This window comes from Strongyloides ratti, scaffold srae_chrx_scaffold0000002 (assembly GCF_001040885.1).
Source record: "Strongyloides ratti genome assembly S_ratti_ED321, scaffold srae_chrx_scaffold0000002".
Lineage (NCBI taxonomy): Eukaryota > Metazoa > Nematoda > Chromadorea > Rhabditida > Strongyloididae > Strongyloides > Strongyloides ratti.
The window spans coordinates 2,849,183-2,860,901 of record NW_020171510.1 but is presented as its reverse complement, the minus strand read 5'-3'; the positions used below and the strand labels follow the sequence as shown (position 1 = coordinate 2,860,901).

Genomic DNA, 11,719 nt, shown 5'->3' with positions numbered 1-11,719 from the left:
AAATTTTTTATAGCAAAAATAATAAAACACTAAAAAAACTTTTTTAAAAAAGAAAATATGATTAAAAATAAAAATTAATTAATACCATAACCTTTTAAATTCGCTTTAAAGTAAATATTTGGAATAAAGACACTTTTTGTGAAACAATATTTAACTTTTATCTTTCCTCACCTTAAATTTTTTTTATGTAATTATTAGATAAACCAAAAAACTTTTTTAAAGTTTTTTTTTCTTTATTTTATATTATTATACATCAATGGTTTTAATATCTTTATAAAATTTTAATTAGTTTCACTATACATCGTATTATGTAGATAAATAAGAAACATATATTTTTTATAAATAATATTTTGTATATATCAAAAATTGTTATTTTTTTTTTTGGATATGATAAAAAAAATTTTATAAATCACTTTTATTTCATAATAACAAACTGAAAAAAATAAAAATAAGTATTTGTAGTACATCTTTTTAGTAATTTTTTTTTAATTAATGACGTCATGTATATTATAGATATTTAATATATTTTTGCATTAGAATACTTAGTTGTGAATTATTACTTTTAAAAATTGAAATTCTTGAATCATTATCAAAAAATTTTATTATGTCTGGTAATTACAATAACACTTTTTTAAAATTTATGAGAAATTTTTTTTTTGTTTAAGAAACAATATTTTAATACATTCTTCAATATAACATATAAATAAAGATGAAATGACAAAATATAAATATGACATTGGATCAGATAAAATATTATACTTTAACAAGTTTTATGATTTCAATAAAATAAAACTGTAAATGGTATAATTAGAATTTGATTTATATGAAATCATAGTATATTTAATTACAGAAAATGATATTATATTAATTCAATATATTTTATTAATCAGTCAAGCTATTATTAATAATATTATAAATTTATTTTAAAATAATTTTCAATATCTAATTTGATTTATAATTAAGATTTAACTTTCATCGTAAATGCTTTAATTATCTTTTCTTTTTATTTTTTATATTCTCAAGTTTAACACCTTCCATTAAAATTTTTTTTAATTCATTAAAAATATTCTTATCATAAATTTTTAATGCTGGTATATTAAAATGTAATAATGCTGATAATGAAGTAAGAAATTGTTGTTTATTTTGAACCGCATTCAATCTATGTTGACGTAAAAATTTTAGGTCACGGATTGGATCAAATTCATCTTGATTTGATAATTTCTCCATCATATACAAAACATAAGCTACTGTATCAGTTCTATCAACTCCATTTTTGCAATGAATAATCATTGGTCTTTCTTTTGAAGATTCCATAACTGCATATCTTCTCATTCCAGTAAAAGCAATATTATTCATTGGCATATCTATATTAATAATTTTTATAAAAATAATAAATACTTACATTTGTCACTTTCCCAATCAACATAATGTACCAATTTAAAGCATACTTTAGGTTTATTTTTATCAGTACTATGTATTATATCATAGTAAGATACTTCAAAACCATTACCAAGTTTTGTTACTTTTTCGATATTTTTAATAATATAATCACCATATTTATAATCATATTTATCAAATGGCCAATATGTTTCCCAATTTTTTGGATATATTTCACTATAATTATCTAAAACAAGTATAACAGAGACATTATTTTGATAAACTAATTCAATAAATCCATCATACATTTCTTCCAATGGTGACTAAAAAAAATAAAATATTTTTTTATCTTATCATAGACTTACAGGCATCATTATAAATTTTTTTTCCATATTTTCTGAATTTATAAATGTCATTTCATTTGCCATTGACATTTTATCAAATGGATTTCTTATGTTAGTTGATATATTAAAATTAATTGCATTATTATCTAAACAATTTTGTCCTGGAAAATGATTACGTCGTCCATGCATTCTTCGTGAAGGTGGTGGTAATTGTTTTTCATATTCATTTAATAAAGTTGAACGTTGACATTTAATTTTTATTTCTTCAGATGTAAGTATTCCTTCTTTATCAGATAAATCAACTAAACGATTAATATAATTTGTATCAAGTGAAATAAAAAATTTAAATAAATTTAAATATTTATCATTAATTTTCATTTTTCCCATAGTATTGTAAGCATAATTTACAAACATTTCAAAATACTTGAAATATAAACCATTCATTAAAATATATTTATTATTTGCCAAATATTCTACTACAGAAAATATTAAATATGCATATTCAATTGATGAAATATAACTACAATGTTTTTGTTTTTTTATTTTTTTTATAACTTTCATAGGTTCATAAAATATTTTATCATTAATAAGTGATTCAACTATTCCAGCAAAAAATACAAATAAAAATGTTCTAGGACCATTAATAGATGATGAATGAATAAGAACAGGATTATTACCAGCAATTTTATCTACTTCTTCATATAATCCTGCCAAATTGTTTATATTATCTGGAATAGTATTTTCTTTCCAATCATTAACATAAAATAATCTTAAAATTATATCATTTCTTCCTTCTTTTATAATTTTAAAATTTATTGTAGTTACATTTTTTATAAAAGAATCAGTTTCTCCTTCATTAATAACAGTTAATTTTCCATATGTAGTACTTTTTTTTGTTGGCCAATAAATTTCAAATGGTTCTGATGCATTCATTACAACATTATATACAAAAGCAACAATAACTTGAACCTTCTCTTCAAATATCATTTCCCAAAATTGAGAAACATTATTACTTGATGGAGCCTAAAAAGTTTATAAAAAAAATTAAAAAATTATTAATTTATTTACCTCTGATAAAATGTATGTTCGTGATGGAGAAACAGAAGTTATATAATGAGCAGAAATTTTATTAACAAGTTTTTTTTGTGAATTAACTAATGTATCATTGTAATCACTTTCATTAAATGTATTGACAAATTCTTCTCCAATAATAATTGATTTAACTCCTCTTAATTCATCATTAACTACTTCATTATTTATTTCCTTTACTATGTTTGAGTATTCTGACATTTTAATTTTTTGCGTATTTAACCAAAATTTTTGAATATTTGGATATTTTTTTTTAAGTATCATAAGTTTTATATATTCATTAATATGTTTTCTACTCAAAATAATTATAATACAAAGAAATATACATATTGACAATGCAGAAATCCCAATAATTAAAGCCAAAAATGAATTTGATAATCTTTTTTGAATTGTATTTTTTTTCTGGTATGTAACATTAAAAGATGAATCTTCAATTGTTTTAAAAACTGTTTTTGTTGTAAATGTCCCATTGTCTGGAGTGCTATATATGCACTGAAGTATACCATTGTATGTTTCATTTTTAAAAAAAATAGTACTATTAGAAAGTATAAATGTATTATTTTTGTACATATTTTTCATTAAAAAATCATTTACAGTAATTTCAAGATTTGCAAAAACCATTTTATAAAGAAATCCAAATGTATACTGATCTAAAGAACAATTTGGTGTTATGAAAGTTTTGTTTTTATTGTTAAAAATGTCTGAAAAAGTTTCAACATAATCTTTTTCTGTTGAACCAAAAAAAATATCTTTAGTTATATGGTAATTTTGATCAACATAAACATAACATTCATCACAAATATATTCAAAACGAAGCAACTGATATCCTTTTATAGTAATTGTTTTATTTGATATCATTGGTGTACTATGTTTTTCTATTGATCCATCAGAATAAAACTTTAAATTAGTTATTTTTACATTTTCATATTCATAAAATTGTTGATGTTTGGAATGTTCTTTTTTGATAATTAACTCAACCTCAAATGTTTCTCGTCTAATATCTTTTCCAATTTTAAGAATATTTATGTGATTCAAATTTTTTATCATATTTGATGGTGTTTTTATATTAATTGTTGGAATTATTTGAATTGCATTAAAAATTTGACATGGGGCAACTTTTATCATTAATTTTTTAGGTTTTTCAAATAAATATATAAGATCTCCTTTATGATAAATAGCTGTTTCTTCATTTTCGTATTGAATTACTGTTCCATTTTTCTTTTTAACAAATTGTAATCTTCCATCGGAAGGGCAATCTCTTGTAGAAGCACCAAGTGGTGAGTTTACAAAATAGTTCTTCATAGTCTTTAAAGGATTTGGTAGTGAATTCCATTTTAAATTGATTTCCCATTTTATTAATTCGAGTGGATTTTCTTTTAGAATCAATTCACCACATGTAATTTTTTTTTCTAATTTCTTTTCAGAATTGAAAACTTTTATCCATCTTATTACACTTTCATCCAGTAATCCTTTAACAATATCTTTATCATAAGTACCATAAACTTTAAAAGTATCTTCTTTGTTATTATGATTATAAGTTGGTCCAGGGCATTTTAATAAAATGATATCAGATGGAAATATTTCTTTTATCTGATATTGAAGAGGAAACTTTCCTTTTAAATCACGGCTATTATTAAGTTGAGGAAAGTAAGGTATATGTTGACTCAAACACAATTGACTTTTAAATAATAAAAATATACAAAATTGTATAATAATTTTATTATAACAATTCATTTAGATAATAAAATTATTGCAAATGAAGAAAATTATATGTGATTTTATAATTTAAATAATGTCAAAAATTATACTATTATCGAAGAAAAATAAATTTTATTCAATAATACAACAAAATTATTAATGAAATTATTAGTGAAACAAATGCATATTACATAATATGCTGTTAAATGCATCATGACTGTCTTTTTTTAAAATTACTATCTAGCATATATTAAAGAAAATTAACGTAGAAAAAAAATGGTTATACCAAACTTAAACAATGATTTTTTTTTCATTATCAATAAAAATTTAAAAACATAGACTTCTTTGACAAATGTTATTTTTCTGTTTTATATATCAGTGGTAAAATTTTATCTATATATTACAACATTTAACGAATTATAATTTTTTGAATATTGATAAAAATTTAACTATTTAAAACAAATTTAAAACAACCAAATCTTTTTTTCTTCATTTGCAATAATTTTATTATCTTAATGAATTGTTATAATAAAATTATTATACAATTTTCTATACTTTTATTATTTAAAAGTCAATTGTGTTTGAATCAACATAAATATTACTTCTCTCAACTTGCTGATTATTATGATTCATTAGAAAAGTTTCCTCTTCAATATCAGATAGAAGGATCATTTCCATCTGATATTATTTTATTAAAATGCCCTGGACCAACTTATAATCATAATAACAAAGAAGATACTTTTAAAGTTAATGGTACTTATGATAAAGATATTGTTAAAGGATTACCGGATGAAAGTGTAATAAGATGGATAAAAGTTTTCAATTCTGAAAAAAAATTAGAAAAAAAAATTACATGTGGTGAATTGATTCTAAATAAAAATCCACTCGAATTAATAAAATGGGAAATCAATTTAAAATGGAATTCACCACCAAATCCTTTAAAGTCTATAAATAACTATTTTGTAAACTCATCACTTGGTGCTTCTACAATATATTGCTTTTCCGATAGAGGATTACAATTTGTTAAAAAGAAAAATGGAACAGTAATTCAATACGAAAATGAAAAAACAGCTATTTATCATAAAGGAGATCTTATATATTTATTTGAAAAATTAGATAAAACATTGGATAAAAGTGAACCATGTCAAATTTTTAGAGCAATTCAATTTCCACCAATAATTGTCATAAAAAATGCTTCATTTAAAATTATTAATTTGGAGCATATGAATATTACAAAAATAGAAAAATATGCTAAACGTGAAACTATTGATCTTAAATTATTTATCAACAAAGAAAATATTACACAACAACAATTTTATGAGTATGAGAATGTACTAATAACTGATTTAAAATTTTATCTTAATGGGTCAATTAAAGAACATGGCAAATTTGAAATTTCAAATACTACTATTAATATAGAAGATTACAAGCTATTTCGTGTTAAATATGTTTGTGATGAATGTCATAATCAAGGTGGTATAAATAATATTATAATTAAAGATTTTTATATTTCTCCAACAGAAAAAGATTATATTGAAACTTTTCCAGATGTCTATATTAGCAAAAATCATTCTTTGATAACACCAAATTGTTCTTTAGATCAATATACATTTGGATTTCTTTATAAAATGGCTTTTGAAAAACTTGAAATCACTGTAAATGATTTTTTAATAAAAAATAAGAACGAAAGTAATACATTTTTACTTTCTAATAGTACTATTTTTTTTAAAAATGAAACATACAATGGAACACTTCAGTGCATATATAGCACTCCAGACAATGGGACATTTACAACAAAAACAGTTTTTATAACAATTAGGGCAAATAAAAATAGTACAAGTCAACAAATTGTTTTAAAAAAATCTAAGTCAGAATTTTACTTGGCTATAATTATTCCAACTTCAGTACTATTATTAATTTTAATTTTTTTTGTTTTTTTTTTCCTTGTTAGAAAACGATTAAAAAAGTTTAAAAAGGGCAAAATAATCAAAAAAAAACTTCTCAACGTTGAAAATTTTTGGAAAAGAACACCAATACTTAAAATGTCAGATTACTCTCAAATGTTATCTAATGATGATTCTGCAAAGTGTAAAGAACGAAAGGTTTTAGGATATACAATTGGGGGAGAATTTGTCAAAGTATATTATGACGATGTTTACAATGATACATTAGTTAATTCACAAAAAAAACTTGTTAATAAAATTTCTGCTCATTATATAACTTCTGTTTCTCCATCACGAACATACATTTTATCAGAGGTAAAAAAATTAATAATTTTTTAATTTTTTATTATAAACTTTTTAGGGTCCATCAAGTGATAATGTTTCTCAATTTTGGGAAATGATATTTGAAGAGAAGGTTCGAGTTATTGTTGCTTTTGTATATAATGTTGTAATAAGTGCATCAGAACCATTTGAAATTTATTGGCCAACAAAAAAAAGTACTAAATATGGAAAATTAACTGTTATTAATGAAGGAGAAACTGATTCTTTTATAAAAAATGTAACTACAATAAATTTTAAAATTATAAAAGAAGGAGGTGACAAAATAATTGTAACATTATTTTATGCAAATTATTGGAAAGAAAATACTATTCCTGATAAAATAAACAATTTACCAGATTTATATGAAGAAGTTAATAAAATTGCAGGTAAAAAACCTGTTCTTGTTCATTCATCATCTATTAATGGTCCTAGAACATTTTTATTTGTATTTTTTGCTGGAATAGTTGAATCATATATTAATGATCAAACATTCTTTGAACCAATTGATGTTATTAGAAAAATAAGGCAACAAAAACATGGTGGTTATATTTCAGCTATGGAATATGTTTTTTTAATATTCTCAGTAGTTGAATATATGGTTAAAAATCAATATCTATTAAACGATTATAATTATAACAGATATTCAAATTTTTATTATGGTTATTTATCTGGTATAAAAGAAAGAATAAAAAATATTGATGGTAAATATTCAAATGTATTAAAATTTTTTATACATCTTGATGAAAATAAACTTTATTGGCTTGTTGATATGGCTGATAAAGTAGGAAAATTGACTAATAATGAATTAAAAATAAAATGCAAACGTTCTATTTTATTAACTGAATACGAAAAAAAAATACACGTTCTTTCAGGAAAATTAAATGGACTACGTAATCGTTTCTCTGGTCTACATTGTTTAGATAAACATGCTATTGATTATACTATATCAACTGACGTAAAACATCCATTTGATAAAATGTCTATGGCTAATGTAATTACATTTACAAATTCAGAAAATGAGAAAAAAAGATTTATCATGATGCCTGTAAGTTTATGATAATATTATATATATTACTCTTAATTTAGTCACCATTAGAAGAAATGTATGATGCATTTATTGGATTTATCTATACATATAACGTTTCTGTTGTACTTGCTCTGGATAATGCAAAAGAAATTATGCCAGAAAAATGGAAAGGATATTGGCCATATTGTGTAGATAAAATTGAATACAAAAATTTTACTATTAGTGTTGCTTCTTCCTGGACACAAATTGAAAATGGTTTTAATGTTAGTTATTATGATATTGTTCATACAACAGATATAAATTATCCTAAAAAATGTTTTAAAATGGTTCATTTTTGTGAATGGCCAAGTAAAAATAGTAAGTTATTTTATGAAAAAATTTATAAAATTAATTAATTTAGGTATACCAAATAAAGATATTGTTTTTGCTGGAATGAGAAGATACGCTGTAAAAGAATGTTCAAAAGAAAGACCAATGATTATTCATTGCAAGAATGGAATTGGGAGAACTGGTACAGTTGCTTATTCCTTATACATGATGGAGACATTGTGTGGAAAAAACGAATTTGATCCACTTCATGATCTTTTAATTTTACGCAAATGCAGATTAGATGCTGTTCAAACTAGACAGCAATTTTTAATGTCGTTATTAGCATTATTGCATTTTATTTATCCATCTTTACTTGAATATGATTATAACACTTTTCTTCAATTAAAAGCATATTTTTTAAATGCTATTGATTACGAAAATATGATTGATGATACTTTTGATCATTAAATAATTTCTAAAATTTTATTATAAATCAAATTAAATATTAATAAGTGCTTTTGAAAATTTTTTGTAAAATTATTAATAATAATTTGATTAATTAATAAATATATTAAATTATATAATAACATTCTTCTAGTTTAATCAACTATGATTTCATCTTTACTTGTTATAATTATACCATTTAGAATATAATTTTATTAAAATTATTAAATTTTTTTAAACAAAATATTAATTAAACTAAAAAATGCTTTTAATTTTTTTTATAAAATTTGTAACATAAATATAAAAATCTTACGAAATAACAGCTTTTAATAGTAGCATTATAAAGATAAATTTATAGTGTTTACTAAAACGAATATTTTTTTAAATATAATAAATATGTATTATTTCTACTTTTTTTCTTATTTATTATAAAAATAATTGTTATGATAATTTTTAAAATATTTAATATCATGCTAAGTATTAATTTACTAACAATTTTATCCTCATATAAAACAATAATTGTTTAAAATATTATTATTTGGAATGATATACTCATTAATTAATGTTAAATCAAATGTTTAATTTATATATATTATATATGATTAATTTTTTTTAACATAATGATTAAACAAGTTTATGAATTTTTTTATGATACTAACAAGACAATCAAAGATAAAATTAAAAAAATATTTTTTTCATTTTAAACAAAATGCAATTTATCTAAGCAGAAATATTTAAAAACTTTATTAAGAATAACTCAAGTATATACTCTTCAATAACTGGAATATTTTTACTAATGATACTTTTTTCTTCCGATAAATAATACTTCTGTATTCCAATTGCTTATTTATGCTTTTATTCGTTGTTATCTATGTTTATTTTATAAATTAAGAGTAAGCAATAAAAAAATATAATAACTGTTTAAAAAAATTTTAGTTGATGTTTTAATATTTGTTGAATAATTTTACATTAAATAAAAAGTCTAGCCTTATATTTTATTTTGTTACATAATTGTTTAAAGGAAAAAGTGATTGTCACATTTGCTGTAAATGTTATCAAATATAAACTTTTAAATTTGATAAGGTTACACGAAAAGATCATTCTAATACATATTATTATCCACTTTTTTTCATTGTAATTTTTCAGGTTGGAAAAACTAAACAATTTATTAATACTAAACTTGGGAATCTCTAAAGAGATGGAGATAAATAATTTTTATAATTATTATTAATTTTCGTTTATTATGATTTTAAATATTTTTGGTATTGGTAAAATAAACTTGCTTAATTAAAAAAGGTTAGGACGACCACATTAAAAAAGTAATTATAATAAACTTTTTTTTAGAAGTAAACATAAAAATACTTTTAAATCATTAGATGCATTATCTCTTTTTTTCAAATATTTATAAATTTAAGTATGATATCTATTAAAGAGTAATGAGATTCTGTTAAAATTTATATAATTTATTTTATTTTATTATAATTGATATTTTTTTCAACTAATATTTGATGTGATTATTTTTTTTAGTTTCTTCTAGTTTAAGTTATAAATAAATAAAGTAAAAAACAGTAGTTAAGCATCAAAATTAACTTAAATAAAACATAATTTTTTAATATTTAAACCGAAATAATACAATAATTTAAATCAAACTTTAAGTTATAATTATTAATAATATTTTTATATAAAAAATCTTTACATCATTTCAAGGTAGTTTTCCTCTTTTCAATACATTTAAATGATTATTTAGTTAAAAAAAAAAACAAAATTTCATACTTAAGTAATAAGTTTTTCTATAGTTTTTAAAATTTTTGCCACGTACGAATAATAGCAAATTAATTTTGAAAATAATATTTTTTGATATAGTTTCTATTTTGAGTGATAAAAAAAAATTAGTAGTTTAAAAGAAAATTTTGTTTCTTATCTCATCGTGAATAAATTAATTTTCTAAATAAGAACCAAATAATTACTTCAAAATAATGAATAGGCAAAAGACAAAAAAAAATTACTAAGATCACTTTAAAATAATTATTTATTTATGAGTGTAAATATTTTAATTCATTTATAATAAGAAATTTTATATACATATTATAGATATAAATTTTTATATATTACAACAAATAAAATTGTTTTATTTTTGAAAAACAAATCAAATGATAATTTTTTTAACAAATTAGTGAAATAATTTTTTATATTTTATCTTATATAAACAAATATTAAAAGATAAAAATTTTTAATAAAATGTATACTTTTTTAATCTTATACTATAACAATTTGTTACAAACATATTTTTATACAACTTTGTTTTTTATCTAACATTACTTGTAAAAATATATATTATATAACAATTAAAAGTAAAAAAATATAAATAATTTATTTTTTAATGTTATGAAAAAATTTGTGCTATAAAAAAAGCTATTTTAAAGCATCTATTTAATTATAAAATAGCATACCAAATGATTTTTTGATTTTTGAGTGTAAAAAAATATTTAATATAATTTCAACTAAAAAACAACACAAATTTTATCTTAATATATCTATCAAATTTTATTTTAATATAGTAGTTGATAATTTAACAATCTTTTTTGATACAATTCTTACATAAATTATCTTCTATAAATATTATAATAAAAATGATACAGCAACAACTAAAGTTCGTATTTAATATCTATTATTCTTAAACTTATGTAAATTTAATTATGAAATATATATTATTTAAAAATTGGCTTGTTTGTATAACTACAAATATTTTTTTGTATTATAGTTACATAACAATTATTAATATTTAAATATCTTATATATATAGAAGAGAAACAAGATTTGAAAATTAATTATTAAATTATTTATATTTATAAAATTTTTCTAATATAAAAAAATTTATTAACAACAAAAAGCATAAAAAAGAGTATTATTATTATTTTTTGCAAAATGGTTATTTCAAGTAATTTTAGAGTTGAATTTAGTCTGCTAGCATAAAAAAGAGTGGATAAACTATTTTTAATGTTAACGTTTTGTTAATAATAATTTTTAACTAAAATAATAAGATCTTTCAAATTTTTAAATTTTTTAAAATCTTAAAACAATTTAAACAATCATTAATTAGCAAAATAAAAAAAACATCCATAAGAAATTATAACCTTACATTTTAAGTACAATAATATTTCTACGTT

The 11,719-nt window shown here is 20.3% G+C and overlaps 2 protein-coding genes across 2 annotated transcripts; one reads left to right on the top strand and one right to left on the bottom strand.

The window, feature by feature from the left end:
* Positions 1-990: 990 nt before the first annotated feature.
* Positions 991-4,544, bottom strand: SRAE_X000161700 (Protein-tyrosine phosphatase,receptor/non-receptor type domain and Protein-tyrosine/Dual specificity phosphatase domain and Protein-tyrosine phosphatase, catalytic domain-containing protein; the record flags this gene model as incomplete). The annotated part of the gene is made up of 4 exons (XM_024650985.1): positions 991-1,364; positions 1,403-1,700; positions 1,743-2,744; positions 2,790-4,544. 4 exons carry the CDS (start codon positions 4,542-4,544, stop codon positions 991-993), a joined length of 3,429 nt encoding a protein of 1,142 aa, XP_024499084.1.
* Positions 4,545-5,023: 479 nt separating this feature from the next.
* SRAE_X000161600 (Protein-tyrosine phosphatase,receptor/non-receptor type domain and Protein-tyrosine/Dual specificity phosphatase domain and Protein-tyrosine phosphatase, catalytic domain-containing protein) lies at positions 5,024-8,576 on the top strand (the record flags this gene model as incomplete). Its single annotated transcript, XM_024650974.1, has 4 exons — positions 5,024-6,766; positions 6,813-7,817; positions 7,859-8,156; positions 8,200-8,576. The coding sequence occupies 4 exons, from the start codon at positions 5,024-5,026 to the stop codon at positions 8,574-8,576; spliced, it is 3,423 nt and encodes a 1,140-aa protein (XP_024499083.1).
* Positions 8,577-11,719: the final 3,143 nt, after the last annotated feature.